The 18,895-nt window shown below is 45.0% G+C and overlaps 1 protein-coding gene across 1 annotated transcript in view; it reads right to left on the bottom strand.

Annotated features, from left to right (window-relative positions):
• The window catches only part of LOC106814414 (guanylate cyclase 32E-like), a 46,676-nt gene that overhangs the window by 5,471 nt on the left and 22,310 nt on the right, over window positions 1–18,895 (bottom strand). The window contains exons 12-18 of the mRNA XM_014818730.1: window positions 15,277–15,348; window positions 14,826–14,988; window positions 5,786–5,935; window positions 5,263–5,362; window positions 4,672–4,773; window positions 1,594–1,734; window positions 700–823 (exon numbers count right to left, since the gene is read on the bottom strand). Of these exons, the coding sequence (XP_014674216.1) occupies window positions 700–823; window positions 1,594–1,734; window positions 4,672–4,773; window positions 5,263–5,362; window positions 5,786–5,935; window positions 14,826–14,988; window positions 15,277–15,348 (852 nt within the window). The remainder of the gene's footprint in view (window positions 1–699; window positions 824–1,593; window positions 1,735–4,671; window positions 4,774–5,262; window positions 5,363–5,785; window positions 5,936–14,825; window positions 14,989–15,276; window positions 15,349–18,895) is intronic.

Below are 18,895 nucleotides of genomic sequence, written 5' to 3'. Positions count from 1 at the left end.
GCAGGCATATAACTACATACCTGCATAGATGTGCTAGCTGGAAAGTAACATGCAGACATATAACTACATACCTGCATAGATGTGCTGGCTGTGAAAAAGCAACATGCAGACATATAACTACATACCTGCATAGGTGTGCTAGCTGAGGAAAGTAACATCCTGCATGTTACTTTCATCAGCCAGCACACCTATGCAGGTATGTAGTTATATGCCTGCTGGCTGAGGAAAGTAACATGCAGGCATATAACTACATACCTGCATAGATGTGCTGGCTGAGGAAAGTAACATGCAGACATATAACTACATACCTGCATAGGTGTGGTGGCTGTGCCAGCACACCTATGCAGGTATGTAGTTATATGTCTGCATGTTACTTTCATCAGCTAGCACACCTATGCAGGTATGTAGTTATATGCCTGCATGTTACTTTCATGTTACTTTCCTCAGCCTGCATGTTACTTTCATCAGCCAGCACACCTATGCAGGTATGTAGTTATATGCCTGCAGGTATGTAGTTATATGGCATAGGTGTGCTGGCTGAGGAAAGTAACATGCAGGCTGAGAAAGTAACATGCAGACATATAACTACATACCTGCATAGGTGTGCTGGCTGAGGAAAGTAACATGCAGGCATATAACTACATACCTGCATAGGTGTGCTGGCTGAGGAAAGTAACATGCAGGCATATAACTACATACCTGCATAGGTGTGCTGGCTGAGGAAAGTGACGTGAACCCAACGATGTCACTGAAGTATATTGTCACAGCATCAAAGCCCTCGGCGTCAACTGGATTTCCACCTTTTAGTTGCTCAGCCACCTGTCTGTAATGCAAGAAATCACATCACTTGTCATTACTATCAACACCTGTTACTTCGCGTGATGGCTCATAGATTTGACAGGTAGATTCATGCACGGACTAAAAGGTATGCAGCACGCGTAGAAGCTAATGGAGATAGCAAGCGCGAATATTTAAACTGCCTACATCTTAACCACGTTAATGTCTTTTATTCGGGATATTTCCATAAACGAGACAGACAACGAGAATTCTTAACACGTGAAGAATAAGTAGTTGGCCGATGCGCTGATCGAGGCGTAATAAATTCGAATAAATTTAAATAATAAATGCACTATGTGAGTCTTCATTCGCGCTGTGACGAAATTCGCAAAATAGTGCGCTGCCCTACAACGTTGGCATTGCGTGTAAGCTATAACACAGAAAGACGAATAATACCAGATGGAACCTAATCATACTACGTTACAAAGGCAATACATCGCAGATATACATACGTATATTGCACGTGGGGAATTTCCGATAATAATACGAATACGTTCGAGAATATTGTATTAATACGTCATACGATAAACATGGCGGGCAAACTTTAACTTCAAAGATTAGCATAGACTGCAAACCTTTGAGCGAACCATCCTAGCCAACTAGCTCACAAATCCGGCCTACCGGACCCACCACTACACAGGCACTTATTGTTTACTTCATGTACCGCTGCCACCAGGTTATGATAATGCTCGGGTGGAGCACTGTGGAGTGTTGGTTGCTTCGCCATATAAGCCAACGAAAAAGAGAAACACTTACTTGGGCAACATTCGGTAGAGTAGTTCGTCTGTCTTCTTCTTCTCTTCGATGAGTTGCTGCGTGCGCTCCTGCACTGTGACCTCCAGGTTGGACGAGTACTTCTCCATAAGATCCAGCATGTTATCGAATATGTTAGGTTTCCTAGAACACAACCAACGTGAACCGTTAGAGGGCGAGGCTAGGATATCACGACGTATTTGCGCATGAGATTATCAATGATTATTTAACTAAAAAGCTCTTGAGGGGCTGATTTCATTCTACTAGAGTATAATTGGTAAAAATTCAATTTGGCTAATGGTTAAGTAATCCGTTCGGTGCCTTCTGCGGCAGATTCCGGGGGGGGGGGTTAAATAATACGATCTAGTTCAACTACGTAGATTTGCCTGCGTCTACATATGTAACGGCTTCAAGTTACATTCGCGTCGATCTGTAACAGAATATATGGAGAATGTGATACACTCACATAGAACACTCGGTGCCGTCTCTCTTCTGATAAAATATAGAGACTCTAATCACCGCACAGAAATTTCCTCGCGTTTCCGATTCTTTGCAATCCCCCCCCCCGGTCACGCATCTCAGAGAGCGCAATTGTGATTGCAACTGAGGGATAGAGTGGTATTTCGATGCCGTTCCTAATTACCTAGGCGAGGATAGAAGCGACTTCGGCAGTGCTCACTGATCATCGAATAGTTCCTGTAACTGCTATAATTACGCATTGAGGGTATCCAGTGTCTCTGAGAGCAATATGATAGTATATATATATGTATGTAACGATAACTCACTCGCCGCTGGCGCCGTCTGCGCGTTTAGAGAGAGAAAGAGAAGAAAATATAACATACACCATGCGCATGCGCAACTAACGTCCCCCCACCCCCACACACACACGGGCGGATTCATTGATGTAATGCCTATTACATACTTACGCGCCTGCCTCGTTGGCATATATACTACTAGCTGGGCTACCTGGCGATGCCCGGGATAAAGGAGAAAAGAGCTAGAATTTAGTCTGTCATGACGGCTGTACTGATGTTATTCGGATTTTATAAATCTTGGCGTTCATGTCATCTACGTCCAAATTCTTGGAAGCAAGGATGGCTCGCTCGCTCAGCTAGTCTTGGTCTTGGTAGTGGAGGTGGAGGTTTGGAAAGACTTTGGTCATCAGCTGGGTGATGTCCGCCGCTGCGTTGCTGAATGGCAGCTTGACTTGGCCATCAGCTGTCGTGCCATTGCCGACCTCCAGCAGTTGCTGAGAGAAGCGGCCAGCTTCTTCATCGCCGCTGAGTTGCACCCTCATGATGGTCTTCAGGCTGTGGCAGTTCACCTTGCTCCAGAGGTAGGAGGACTTGATGCAGGCATTGACAGCATCTGCTCTTGTTCCATTGGCGATAACTGGCAAGGTTTGGCGAAAGTCGCCTAAGAGCAGGACAGTCACACCTCCCATGACGTTTGTGTTGTGCCGAAGGTCTTGTAGAGTCTTGTCGAGTGCTTCAAAGGCGCCTTTGTGGCTCATGGCTGCCTCGTCCCAGATGATGAGCTTGCACTCTTGGAACAGCTTGGCCATTGTGGAGCCACGACTAATGTTGCAGGTTGGATTTTGCCGCGCTGCCAGGTTGAATGGCAGCTTGAAGGCCGAGTGAGCAGTGCGCACTCCGTCCAGCAGGGTGGCAGCAATGCCGCTTGAAGCAACTGCCAGGGCAATCTTCCTCGTCTGCCTGATTTTGGCCAGAAAAAGGTTGGTAACGAAGGTCTTGCCAGTTCCGCCAGGAGCGTGGAGGAAGAAGAGGCCGCTACATTTCTCCTCAATGCTTGCGAATATTATTAGATAGTGTCTGTATAGCAAAATAAGCATTCTTCTATACCCTTTCAATATCGGTAACATAGAATCGTTGCATATTGACAGTCTTACTTGGAACTAAAGGAATTCCTACTTTGTCCTTACACAATATAGCAGCCTAACTATTGAAGACAGTGCATATATTACCCCCCGGGGAACAATAACAAATTAATATTCATGAACGTGATTATTTATCTCTTAATGCGAGGCAGAATATTGGCCTCTGGATCTAGTAATTAGATCATAGTTCCGCGCGACTATTTAAGACACTCACCGATGCATAATGGCGCATTAGAAACAGCTACGATGATTGTGACCCCGAGAAATGTCTCTAAATCCTATAGGATTTGCCAGTTATCTATCCTATTAGATAGAATTTAATCTCGTGCTGCTGCAGATACTACGGCAGCCGCTGCTGCTACTAATAATGCTGATGAAACGCAAGCGTATTAAGATTAATTGCTGATTAAAACATATAAACTTAAAACTAACAGAAGCTTACAAACCTTCATTACAGAACATGCAACATCGCCGTTGAATTAAGTTTGTCTAAGAGTAAAATATTCGGGAAGGTATTCGTTGTAAATGATTGTAGACCTCCATGCTCGAAGCTGCTCCACAGAGGTTGTGATTGTATAGGCAATCAACAACAATAATACAGTAACTACGTGCTCGTAGATTGAGGCAAAGCTGAAGGCACGCAGATACATCAAGGATGCAATCATCGCAACATTACATCACATGTCAAGCAGCATGCAGAGTACGCCGCAATCCGTTAATTCACAGTACACGAAGAGAAACACCAAGGGCATCATTAGCTGAGCTTTCGTGTTTTGTATTTCAGGTTGCTTGGAAGTGATGTGACTGTTCTTTGCTATTAAAACAGCCCGAGGGCGCATTCGCGAAAAATTCGGGCACATACTTCATCCTTAGTTATGCGGCTATAAACATTTGTTACTGTCAGTTCTAAGAAACCAGTCACGCGCTGACGCTTACAAACAAGCAGCAACCTCATACATCACATGCCTACGCACGCACGCACGCACGCACGCACGCACGCACACGCGAACGCACGCACGCACGCGTACACGCACGAGCACACACATAGATACATCCACCCATTTATCGGGTAAGTGTGTGCTCATGTTTCGAATGATTTTCGAATCGTGAGGAAAGGAAAGGAAAGGAAAGGAGAGCAACTATAATTGCATTTCGACTAGTGCTGCCCAGAACGTTATACTCACAATCCAGCTTGCATTTGTCGAAGCCGGATCCTGATGAAACGGAAGTCTGGTCGCATTTCCGGGTCCTCCGCCCAGCCATCGCGCATGCACTCAACGATGTACCTACAGACGCACGCATAACTATACAACCTGCTTATTACTCAAGCAACATATTATTCATTCAAATTTATGAACATGTAATGTGTGCGTGTGTGTGTGTGCGTGCGTGCGCGTATGTGTGTGTGTGTGTGTGTGTGTGTGTTCGTGCCCGCGCGCGTGTGTGGGTATGCTAAAACGAATAACACTGTGCTATCATCAGGGTAATCACCATGGAGTAATCTGCCTACAAATAGATGTTCACGATATCACCAACATGTGTTTTCGCGCAGTGTAATGTTGTTTACCAATCATACGTCTACAGGAACGTCTTTCGATGCAACTAGAATACCTACTAATGTATTTACTCAGTATCGCAGTAGGTGCGCACGACACAGCAGTCGTAAATATTGACTGCCAGTGACCGACCTTATTCCCCCAACGTACATCCTCCCCTTGATCTATCTTCCGGCGAGGATAACATACACGCGATCATGGCGTGTGTGTGTTCGTTACCTGTCACAGTTGAGGTTCGCAGTCGGCGGACGGTAGACCTCCTCTATCAGCCCTATATTTCCTTGTTGTACTATACCGCACTTGACCTTCTCCGCGATTTCTACAAACACAAACAGCGCGCATTCTTTGACGACTCGCAAAGTTGTCGATAGCACTGTAAAGTACGCGTCGGGCGATGCACTGACCGGCGGTATCTAGGCCGACACACTCTATAATACTTATTGCATGTTTGTGTCAAATTAGGAAGAATAATGTATCCGCAGACAATTTACTTTCGCCACTGTGTCACCGATCGTTAACAGGAGCTGTAGTATTAGTATTACGTACGGCTTTCTCCGAAACCATATTATGAGGAGTGAATAATAATCAATTATTATTATTATTATTATTATTATTATTATAATTATTATTATAGCTATTATTATATCTATTATATTTACTCTTGATATTATGCCTCCGTGTTTCTATATAGTTTCCTGCATAATCCCCCCCGTACTTCCTTATGAGTAGTGCGTGAGTTCACCTTTATTAGTCATGTTGCAGCGACCGAAGGGGCCTTCCCGGCCCATAATCTCATAAAGGATTATGCAGAATGAATAGACGTCTCCACGCTGCGTTCCCCGCGCCGGCGGATGGCTCATGCGCAGAAGCTCTGGCGCTCTCCATAGCTGACCTGCATACACCAGAGCCATAGAAATATATAGAGATGCCTATGTTATTTCTATGAGGAAAGCGCTGGTTATAGAAGATCCTCATGCGCGAGACTAGAGAATCGGTCCATTTCTACTCCTTTTTAGTTTTACACCATCGCGTCCATCAGATTTTACTCTTTATTAAAATTTGTATTCAGCACATTTACGCGTTTTTCCATTATATGCAATAAGCTATTAATTATTATTATTATTACTACTACTACTACTACTACTATTACTACTACTACTACTAATAATAATAATATTATTAATATTATTATTATTATTATGATAATTGTTATTATTAGTAGTAGTGGTATTAATTTATTAAGTTCATGTGCTATTTTAATTTTCGACGTTGGCATATTTCCGCAGATGTACGTAAATGCATGCGTGCGATCGTTTGCTATTTTCTGCAGAATACTTAGAATGCATATTATGCACACTAATCCGTAAAAAATCTACGCTTGATTGCGGAGAATATTACGGTAAACTATAATTATATTAAGGTAACAATATCAAGGCGGCGCATGATTAGGGCGGCATCATTATCTTCCTGCATCGCTTGCAACTGTCGCTGTCGCTTGCAAATCAATCTGTATATAGTTGCCAGGTACTTATTAGCAACACTGTCTGTAGCTGTGATCTACGCACACATTTTTTTAAATAAAGGTAATCACGTACCACGAAGTGAAAGCTGAAACTGCAGCAATATATTGATAGACAGCGAGTGCAAATCCCTGTCATTTAGACCTTCCTGCAAACTGCTTCCGTAGAGGCATAATAGTTGTATAGCACATGATATCTCTCCGCCCCTCTCTGTTCTCTGTCTATCATTCTCTCTCTCTCTCTCTCTCTCTCTCTCTCTCTTCTCTCTCTCTCTCTCTCTCTATATATAGTATATATATATATAATATATATATCTATATATATTTAATTTATTCATCTATCGTCTCTTTCCATTGTCTTTCTACCTCCCTCTCTTTCTATGCGGTAATGCAACCTAGCTCAGTTCACACGGAGACCTCGTATTTCTAAAAGTACCGGATTTGCGAAATACCGTATCTCGAGGACAAATAAGCGGCGAGCGTTCACACGCTGATTCGCGGCTCACGAAAATACGGTATTTGCGAGCTGCGAGCTGGCTTAGTAACACTCAAGCCAACAGATTGCGAAGTAAACAATGCAATGCGCACAACCTGCCGCATAAATACCGTAGACCTGGTCCGCGGCTCGGACAGTTCCACTCGCCGTTACATCTGAACTGTCGAGCGCGGGACCAGATCTATAAAATTACGGCCGGCTTTCAGAAATCCGGCCATATTTAGCGTTCACACGGGAAAAGCGCGGCCAAGAATCCGGGTATTTCTCAGCCACGGCGCAAATTATTCGGGTCTGGGAAGCCTCGTATCTTACCATGAAATACCGGATCTGTTTTAGATCCCGTATTTCTTGGGCCTCGTCATTTTTGGCTCGTGTGAACGCTAAATCCGGATTTTCTATGCTTACGTGTGAACCGGCCCAATATGGCACCCGCAGCATTGCACGGTGTGTGTCTGGTGTACCTGCACAATATCTATCATATCTCAAACGTGTATGTCTGTGTCTACGTGCGTGCTGTTTGTCTGCCTTACGTACGGGTGCGGGTAGCATGCGCGGTGTGCGCGCGCTGCCGGTACTTATATGATATATCAGCCCTGTACATAGGGAAGAAGCATATATATTCGCGTATGTCGTATTTGTATAATGCAAGCAAGAACATGGTGCTATAGAAGACGACACGGTTTAGATGTTTCGTGAGTTTAAACTACACAGTCGTGCGTGATTGGTAAATCCCGCACATCATCATTTCTCGACACACTGATTCTGGCTTGTTTGTAAACGTCACACGACACCGCTGTGGCGGCTTGAGGATCCACGAACAAATTTTAAAAAATTCTATATGAAATATCGAATGCGAATTCTATAAATAAATAATATGAGTATTCTATAATATATAATTCATGATAATATCGATTATGCATAACGTTCTTAGCCGTAAGCGACGTACGTCTTAGACGTGTCCCTGATCGACGAATTTACCTCCGCTCAGCTCTGAACTCGTTCTTCTTTCGCTCCTGCATGCAGCCCAACGTCCTTCAACTTGCAAAACACAGACGACTTGTCATGACACAGTTCGACGACGATTGGTTCCCGATATGCAGAAATGATTTTCCGAGTTCGTGAATGGTACCATCCATTTCCTGGCAATGACAAAATTATTATAGCACATATGTATTTGCCTGAATTTCTTAGGTGGTCATTAAGCAATTTATCCATCAATTTTCCAGTGTAGGATACTTTCTTATTATTTATATACAATACTGTTATCACATGACTACATACTATTATTATCATATGCATAGTTGACATATTGATTGTCCGGTGGTTGGTGACGACTAACGGACAATGACAATGACGGTGACGACGATGACGATGACGATGACAGTAACGATGGCGATGGCAGAACGTGATGGGTGACATTGCAGATGCATTTACCTTTAATTAAATCCTGAACGAGTGATATGAAATGACATTGTTGTCCAGTTGATATAGTCCTTATGGTTGAGATATCCTACAACGAAAATGAACACGGCTGAGAATCTGAAACAAGAGGGTAAGGTTCAAGCCATTGAATTAAGACACCAGCAATATATATTAGTAGCTTAATACAGGGAGTGGGAGCGAGACCTTTTCGACGTTATTCAACGACACCGTGTTAGATCGAGCCGACAATGAACGCCATAGTTCGTTTTCGTCGGACAAGGCTCAGGCTGCCCATACATTTCATTCTCTTTATTCACAACACTGTCATTCGTTGTAACTAGAAAGGGGCAGTTTGTACGCCAACTACGATGTGATGCCCGGTGGGTTCTGCCCAAGTGGTGTAAGTATACGGGACGTTTAGTCACCGCTAGGGGTCGGTTTTTCTTCGTTGTATTTTTAGCTCTTATGTCTTTTAGATTTTAGTTTAGCTTTCTTTGAGCCTATTTGGGGGCTGTTTTCTCTATCTTCTTCCTTCTCTTATTTTATTCTGTGCTTTAGCATAGTTTCTTTTACTTTCATTTTTTAGATTATATCCTCTTTTTCTTTAGGTCAATTAGGGGCCGAAGTTACAGAGTGGAAGGCGAAATATCGATGAAGGTCAAATCAAGCGCATAGTCAAATAAAGGTTGAAGTGACCTCGGTTTCAGGTATGCGACACACCTTTTCCCCAAGATGTGTAAGTATACACACTTTGGTAGTGCTAGAGTTCAATTCTAGGGACCGAGTTATAGAGCGGAAAAGGAAATATGATTCAGGTCAAGGTAAAGTCAAATAAAAGCTGCCAGTGACCTGGTTTTGGTACGCGACCACACATTCTCCCCAAGATGTGTAAGTGTACCAAGCTTGGGTAGCGCTAGGTCAGATTATCGGCGGCCGAAGTTACTAGAGCGGAAAGGAAATATGATTCAGGTCAAAGGTAAATGGCTCAATAAGTCGCTAGTGAATGCTTTTCGCGTTACGCGACCACACCTGCTTTCCCAAGATGCTGTAACATATACCAAGTATTCGGTAGCGCATAGGTCAATAGGGGCGAGTGGAGAGAGCGGCAAGACGGAAAAAAAAAAATTATTTGATCAAGGTCAAGTTAAAGGTCAAAATAAAAGTCGCGTGACCTGGTTTTGGTACGCTGCTCACCTTCTCCCCAAGTATTTGTAAGTTATACAAGTTTGTTATTACGCGCTAGGTCGAATTAGGGTCGAGTTAATAGAGCGGAAGGTAAATTCTCTGCGGCGGACCGAGCGGCGGCGGCTGCTGGCGGCCGGCTGGGGAGAACATGAAACCATTAGTATCCCCGCCGACTTCGTCGCGGAGGATACAAATAAAATTATTTTGTACATTACTACATTTCCCGTTCCGTTCCTTCGCTACAGTTTCACTCACTCTACTCCGCGTTTTTCTACTATTCCCGTTGCTTAACTGTTTCTTTACTCATAACAATACTTTTATTGCCAGCTTATTTATTGTTCTTCCGTATTATTATTTTCTTATTATTATATTACCACAATTAGTCTAATTGTTATTGATTTATTAAGTTTAGGTGCCAGTCAGTGGCCGGTGTGCGGGGGCAGGATGATTTCCCCCGTGGTTTCGGGGGTCATTTGTCGTTGCCTAGCTGCCGTGCTGTATTGCTTGATACCTGCAACGGCCATTCATATAACGACCTAATTGGCGTTGTTACGGCGCCCTGGAGCTTCCACCAATGCCCTTGCCCTTGGTAATAGTACAGCCGAGATATCAGAATACAGATCTGTAATTCATATCTATGGTAAACAGAGATGAAGGCAGGTCCGGTACCAAGTCATGTGTCTGACTCAATAGTGGTCCCTAATATATAAGTTATATATTTTATAATTATATATATTATTGATTATATATAGGTCCCTATAAGGTCCCTATAAACTATATATGTAATAGGGTCCTATATACTATAACTTTATTATATAGGGACCCTTAACTTCAGAGGTCTGTCGAGCTACCTCGCCGGCGGACATAAGCAATTTACGCTCGCCTTGGGTAAATTACTAGTCATTAGAGCACGCCGTGGAAGGCACCAGCCCGTGTGATGTTAGCGAAACATCTTATTACGTAGCGGAATAGAGCGGAAAAGTGAGGACGAGACGTAATAAGGCAGCCGATGAAAGGAAGCAAGCTTTTACCACGGGGCCGCTTACATGCGATTACGGAACGGTGGACCTTTCTGATTCCAGCTACTGCTCTATTGTTCGTGCCGTCACCACGTGGAAGATTTATAGTGACTCTAGCGGACCGACATGGCGTCACATGTCCAGCCGACGTCCCTGCGGACACAATGAGCGCTAGCGCTGTAAGCATGGGATTTAGCAAGTGTCGACGTCACGCCGATTGACGCTGACGCTGGAATTGATTTGAGGCGCGTGTCGCCACGCGATGACGACTGCGCTGGGATTGGTATTCGGACGCGTCATCGCCCAGGCACTCGGTCCAGCACGTAGTCCGCGCACGCACGATGCGCTGGACGCTGGGATTGATCTTGAGCAACGTTGCCCGGCCACGCGATGACGCTGACGCTGGATTGATTTGAGCGCGTAGTCGCACGCCGATTTGGACGCTGACGCTGGATTGATTGAGCACGTGTCCGTCATGCGATGACGTAGTTCACACTCATCTGCGCGTCCGCAGTAGTCGCTGACGGTTATAGAGTTTCGGCGAGACTGCAGGAAGATATCTATTAGATATCTATTATATTCTATATAAGATATATATCTATATACATAATCATATATTCATCTATCAGATTTAGGTCTGAAATAAAGCAGGCATGAATTAGTGTACGATTACCGACATGCTTATAGATGTAGTATAGGTATAGTTTTTTTTTTTTTTTTTTTTTTTTTTTTTTTTTTTTTTTTTTTTTTTTTTTTTTTTTTTTTTTTTTTTTTTTTTTTTTTTTTTGATTTTTTTGTTTTTTTTTTTTTTTTTTTTTTTTTTTTTTTTATTTTTTTTTTTTTTTTTTTTTTTTTTTCGTTATCATCAGGAGTGTATCAAACATTTGATTACACTCCTGATTATATATATATTATTATAAAATTATGCTATATCAGTTTTAGAAAGCCGCTCTGGGTGACGAGCACGAGGGCTTGGCGATGTTAGACCGTAATTCATCCTAGTCTAGGTAGCACGCTTGGATTACGGCGGCAAAGCATTAAAACATTAATGTTACATGGTCGTAACGATGATTGCTCGCATTGCGGTGCAGCCGAGCAGACAAGCGTGCGCGACGAGAGAAGAATGGAGAGTAGAAGTGGCGACGACTAGAGAGGGGGAGGGGGAGAGAGAGACTAAGGGAGAGTGTGATGGCTGAGAGAGAGAGAAGAGGGAGAGAGACGAGGGAGAGTGAGGCGAGGCGGGGGGAGAGGTGAGGAGAGAAAGGGGAAGAGGGAAGAGAGGGGGAAAGTAAAGTAAGGAGAGGAGAGAGAAGAAAAGGGGAGAGGGAGAGGGAGAGGAAAGAGAGAGAGAAAGGACGGAGGAGAGAGGAGAAAACGAGGATGAGAACGAGGGAAGAGAGAGAGCGTGAGACGCGATGAAGCAATGAGAAAAGAGACAGAGAGGGAGAGGAGAGAGAGAGAGGATTACAGCGTGCGGCGGATAGAGCATCGAGGGGAAATGGCAAAAAAAAACCTGAACAGACGCCGTAGCGCCTCCCCGCGCGAAACGAGAAAGAGGAGAATGCGAAGATGGGGGCGGGGCGGGGAGAAAGAGAGAGAGAGAGATGGATGAGAGATGAGAACGGAGAGCCAGAGAGAGAGAGGAGAGCGAGAGAGAGAGATGAGACGCCTGATGAGAGAGAAATAGAGAGAGAGAGAGGAAGAAGACTGAGAGGCGAGGAGAGCGAACGAAGAGAGAGAGAGAGACGAGAAGACAGAGAGCTCGGAGAGAGGAGAGAAGAGAGAGAGCAGAGAAATTACCACGAGGTCTAAATGGCAATAGAATAACAGCATGTATAATACCGGGTTGGTTTCATGACCGCAGGTGACAGGAGAGCGAGATCATTGCTTAATTAGCATGATCTCAATCACGGATCTCCTCCTTACTCTAACTTCTATGACGTCATTACTACGATGTGATTTCTCTCGGGACGAGGTACTGATGTGGCGCGAATAACATACACCATGCGCATGCGCAACTAACGTCCCCCCGCCCCCACACACACACGGGCGGATTCATTGATGTAATGCCTATTACATACTTACGCGCCTGCCTCGTTGGCATATATACTACTAGTTGGGCTACCCGGCGATGCCCGGAATAAAGGAGAAAAAAGCTAGAATTTAGTCTGTCATGACGGCTGTACTGATGTTATTCGGATTTTATAAGTCTGTCCCAAGAATTTCACTTCTGTTCAGTTCTGCAGCGCTTCTTGGTACACAGCATTTTTGGTCTTGCCATCTTGAGAGAGGATGTGGAGGTTGTCTGGGTTACCCACCCTGGAGCACCACACATAGAGCTGGTCATGGGAGAACACTGGCTGACTGAGGTTGAGTCCAACCACCTTGAGGAACTGGCCCTGGGCCTTGTTGATAGACTAGAAACTGCAGCCTCTTGAACTCAAATAGTAGGTCTGATGGGATGAGCGGGATCCTTGGGATGAAGACATTTTCGCCCTTGCCCTTGCCTGTCATGATTTTGGCTTCAATGACTCTGGGCATGAGCTGCTTGACTGTGAGCCTTGTGCCGTTGCAGAGCTTGGGAGCATCCAGGTTGCGCATTAGCAATATGGGCGCGCCGACCTTGAGCACCAAGTTGTGTGGTGGCAGACCTGAGGGCGCGAGGCTGTTGAAAAACTCGGTCGGATAGTGCACCACCTGGTCAGGACCAGGAACTGTGTCCATCGATTTGTAGCTCGTTGGGTCGCCAGGCAGTTGCTCCAGCAGCTTGGCGTTGATGTCATCCACGGCCAAATTCTTGGGAGCAAGGATGGTTCGCTCGCTCAGCCAGTCTTGGTCTTGGTAGTGGAGGTGGAGGTTTGGAAAGACTTTGGTCATCAGCGGGTTGATGTCTGCCGCTGCTTTGCCGAATGGCACCTTGACTTGGCCATCAGCTGTGGCGGTGAATCTGCCATTGCCGACCTTCAGCAGTTTCTGAGAGAAGCGGACAGCTTCTTCATCGCCGCTGAGCTGCACCCTCATGTTGGTCTTCAGGCTGTGGCGGTTCACCTCGCTCCAGAGGTACGACGACTTGATGCAGGCATTGACAGCATCTGCTCTTGTTCCTTTGGCGATAACTGGCAAGGTTTGGCAAAAGTCGCCTGAGAGCAGGACAGTCACACCTCCCATGACGTTTGTGTTGTGCCGAAGGTCTTGTAGGGTCTTGTCGAGTGCTTCAAAGGCGCCTTTGTGGCTCATGGCTGCCTCGTCCCAGATGATGAGCTTGCACTCTTGGAACAGCTTGGCCATTGTGGAGCCACGGCTGATGTTGCAGGTTGGATTTTGCCGCTTTGCCAGGTTGAATGGCAGCTTGAAGGCCGAGTGAGCAGTGCGCCCTCCGTCCAGCAGGGTGGCAGCAATGCCGCTTGAAGCAACTGCCAGGACAATCTTCCTCGTCTCCCTGACCTTGGCCAGAAAAAGGTTGGTAACGAAGGTCTTGCCAGTTCTGCCAGGAGCGTCGAGGAAGAAGAGGCCGCTACATTTCTCCTCAATGCTTGCGAATTATATATATATAATTTATATCCATCTATCTCTCCTTCCATTTCTTTCTACCTCCCTCTCTTTCTATGGGGTAATGCAACCATATGACACCCGCACATTGCAGGTGTATGTGTCTGTGTGTACCTGCACTAATAATCTATCATAATCTCAAACGTGTATGTCTGTGCCCACGTGTGTGTTTGTCTGCCTACGTACGTGCGTGTACGCATGCGCGGGTGCGTGCCGGTACATTTATGATATATCATCCCTGTCATAGGAGAGCGTATATGCGTATGTCGTATTTGTCATAGATGCAAGCAGAACATGTTGCTATAGAAGACGACACGGTTTAGATGTTTCGTTAGTTTAAACTACACAGTCGTGCGTTGATTGTGTAAATCCCGCACATCATCATCTCGACATCATCATTCTCGACACACTGATCTGGCTGTTGTAACGTCAACACCGACACCGCTGTGGCGGCTTGATGATCACGACATAAAAAATTCTATATCAAAATATAGAATGCGAAATTCCTATAAATAAATATATGAGTATTCTATAAATAATATAATTCATGAATAATATCGGATTATGATAACGTCTTAGCCGTAAGACGTACGTCTGTAGTACGTGTCCTGATCGACTAATTCCTCTGCTCCAGCTCTGAACTCGTGCAGCCCAAAGTCCTTCACTTGCAAAACCCAGCGACTGTCTATGACACAGTTCGACGACTTGAGGTTCCCGTGAGAAATGATTTCCGAGTCGTGAAGGTACATCATTCCCTGCAATGACAAAAATATATAGCACATATGTATTTGCCTGATTTCTTAGTGGATCATTAAAGCAATTTCTCCATAATTTCCAGTGTAGCATACTATTCTTATTATTTATATACAATATTGTTATCACATGATACATCTATTATTATCATATGCATAGTTGAATATTGATTGGTCCGGTGGTGGTGACGACTACGACAATGACAATGACGGTGACGACGATGACGATGACGATGACAGTAACGATGGCGATGGCAGTAACGATGATGGTGACGATGCAGATGCACTTACCTTAATTAAATCCTGAACGAGTGATGCAATGAACATGTTGTCCAGTTGTATATCCTTATTGTTGAGAATATCCTACAACGAAAATGAACACGGCTGAACATCTGAGAACAAGAGGGTAATCAAGCATTAAATTAAGACACAGCAATATATATAGTAGTAATACAGTGAGTGGGGCGAGACTTTTCGACGTTATTCCACGAACACCCGTGTTAGATCGAGCGCCAATGAACGCATAAGGTCGTTTTCGTCGGAACAAGGCTCAGCTGCCTATGCATACATTTCATTCTCTTTATCACAACACTTCCATCGTTGTAACTAGAAAGGGCAGTTGTCGCCAACTACATGTATCCCCCGTGTTCTCCCCAAGATGTGTAAGTATACGAAGTTTGGTCGTGCTAGGTCAATTAGGGGCCGAGTTACAGAGTGGAAGGGAAATATGATGAAGGTCAAGATCAAGGTCAATGTCAAATAAAGGTTGCAGTGACCTGGTTTCGGTATGCGACACACCTTCTCCCCAAGATGTGTAAGTATACCAACTTTGGTAGTGCTAGGTCAATTCTGGGCCGAGTTATAGAGCGGAAAGGAAATATGATCAAGGTCAAGGTAAAGGTCAAATAAAAGCTGCAGTGACCTGGTTTTGGTACGCGACACACATTCTCCCCAAGATGTGTAAGTGTACCAAGTTTGGTAGCGCTAGGTCAATTAGGGGCCGAGTTATAGAGCGGAAAGGAAATATGATCAAGGTCAAGGTAAAGGTCAAATAAAAGTCGTAGTGAACTGGTTTTGGTACGCGAACACCTTCTTCCCAGATGTGTAACATAGACCAAGTTTGGCTAGCGCTAGGTCAATTAGGGGCCGAGTTAGAGAGCGGAAGGGAAATATGATCAAGGTCAGGTAAAGGTCAAATAAAGGTCGCAGTGACCTGGTTTTGGTACGCTTGCTCACTTCTCCCCAAGATGTGTAAGCTATACCAAGTTTGGTAGCGCTAGGTCAATTAGGGTCGGCAGTATTAGAGCGGAAGGGAAATTCTCTGCGGCGGACGAGCGGCGGCGGCTGCGGCGGCCGGCTGGGGAGACATGAAACATAGTATCCCCCCGACTTCGTCGCGAGAGATACAATTAAATTATTTTTACATACTACATCCCGTCGTTCCTTCGCTACAGTTCCCTCACTCTACTCCCGTTTTCTCTATTCCCGTTGCTTAACTGTTTCTTTACTCTATATATACTTTTATTGTAGCTTATTTATTGTTCTTCTTATTATTATTTCTTATTATATTATTACACAATTATCTATTGTTATTGTTTATTAAGTTTCAGGTGCATCAGTGGCCGGGTGCGGGCAGGATGATTTCCCCCGTGGTTTGGTCATGTCGTTGCCTAGCTGCCGTGCCTGATATTGCTTGATACCTGCACGGCATCATTAACGACCTAATTGCGTTGTTACGGCGCCCTGGGCTTCCACAATGCCCCCTTGCCTTGTTAATAGTAACAGCAGAGATATAGATACAGATCTGTATTCTATATCTATGGTAACAGAGATGGGCAGGTCGTGACAAGTCATGTCTGACTTTCAGATAGGGTCCCTATATATAATTATATATTATAATTATATATATATTATTATATAATAGGGTCCCTATAAGGTCCCTATAAATATATAATGTAATAGGGTCCTTATACTATAATTTATATATAGGGACCCTAACTTCAGAGCGTCTGTCGCGCCTCCTCGCGGCGGAAATAGCAATTACGCTCGCTTGGTAATTACTAGTCATTAGAGCACGCGGAAGGCACAAGCCGTGTGATGTTAGCGAAACATCTATATACGTAGCGGAAATAGAGGCGGAAAAAGTGAGGACGAGAGTAATAAGGCAGCCGATGAAAGGAAGCAAGCTTCTTCCACGGGGCCGTTACGTTAGCGAACGGTTGACCTTCTGATTCCAGCTACTGCTCTATTGTTGTGCGTCACCACGTGGAGATCTATGTGACCTCTAGCGGACCGACATGCGTCACATGTCCAGCCCGCGTCCCTGGCGACCAACAATGACGCTGCCGCTGTAAGCATTGATATTAGCAAGTGTCCGTCACGCGATGACGCTGACGCTGGGAATTGATTGAGCGCGTGTCCGCCACGCGATGACGCTGACGCTGGGATTGATTTGAGCGCGTGTCCGCCACGCGATGACGCCGACGCTGGGATTGATTTGAGCACGTGCCCGCCACGCCGATGACAGCTGCGCTGGGATTGATTGAGTGAGCCGTGTCCGCCACGCGCATGACGCTGACGGCTGGGATTGATTTGAGCACGTGTCCGTCATGCGATGACGTAGTCACACTCATCTGCGTCACAGCAGTAGTCGCTGACGGTAGAAGTATTCGGGAGACTGCAGGAAGATATCTATTAGGATATCTTATATATATCTATATAATATATATATCTATATATGTAATATATATTCATCTATCAATTAGGTCTGATAAAGCAGGCATGAATACCTGTACGGACCGACATGCTTATAGATTATATATAGGTATATACATTATATCAGGAGTGTATCAAACATTTTGATACACTCCTGATTATATATATATTATTATAAATATGCTTATCAGTTTTGAAGCGCTTGGGTGACGAGACGAGGCTTGGCATGTTGACGTAATTCATCTATCTAGGTAGCAGCTGGATACGGCGGCAAAGCCATTAAACAAATTAATGTACCTGGTCGTAACGATATTGGTCGCATTCGGTGCAGCCAGCAGCAAGCGTGCGCGCACGAGAGAGATGGAGAGAGAGGGGAGATAGAGAAGGGGAGAGAGAGAGAGAGAGATAGGGAGAGTGTGTGTGAGAGAGAGAGAGGGAGAGAGAGAGGGAGAGTGAGAGCGAGGGGGAGAGGGAGAGAGAAAGGGGAGAGGGAGAGAGGGAGAGAAAGTAAAGAAGGAGAGAGAGAGAAAGAAAAAGGGAGAGGGAGAGGGAGAGAAAGAGAGAGAAAAGGACGGAGAGAGAGAAACGAGAGAGAGAGGGAGAGAGCGTGAGCGCGATGAGAGAGAAAGAGAGACAGAGAGGGAGAGGAGAGAGAGAGGTACAGCGTGCGCGAGATAGAGAGGGGGAAAGGAAAAAAACGAGAGAGCGCGCGCGAAACGAGAAAGAGAGAGAGATGGAGATGGGGGGGGAGAGAAAGAGAGAGAGAGAGAGAGAGAGAGAGAGAGAAGAGAATGAGAGGAGAGAGAGAGAGAGAGGCGGAGAGAGAGTAGAGAGAGGAGAGGAGGAGAGAGAGAGAGAGAGAGAGAGAGAGAAGAGAAGACGAGCGATTAGGAGAGCGAGAGAGCAAGAGAGGAGAGAGAGAGACGAGAGAGAGAGAGCTGAGAGAGAGAGAGAGAGAGAGAGAGAGAGAGAGAGAGAGAAATTACCACGAGGTCATAAATGGCAATAGGAATAACAGCATGTATCATACCGGGTTGGTTTCATACCGCGGTGACAGAGAGCGAGATCATTGCTAATAGATGATCTCAATCACGGATCTCCTCCTTACTCTAACTTCTATGACGTCATTACTACGATGTGATTTCTCTCGGGACGACTAACCGATGTGGAGCGAATAACATTCACCATGCGCAAG

The sequence above is a fragment of the Priapulus caudatus genome, unplaced genomic scaffold (assembly GCF_000485595.1).
Source record: "Priapulus caudatus unplaced genomic scaffold, Priapulus_caudatus-5.0.1 Scaffold922, whole genome shotgun sequence".
In the NCBI taxonomy this organism is placed as follows: Eukaryota; Metazoa; Priapulida; class Priapulimorpha; order Priapulimorphida; family Priapulidae; genus Priapulus; species Priapulus caudatus.
This window is presented reverse-complemented; position numbering and strand designations above follow the sequence as displayed.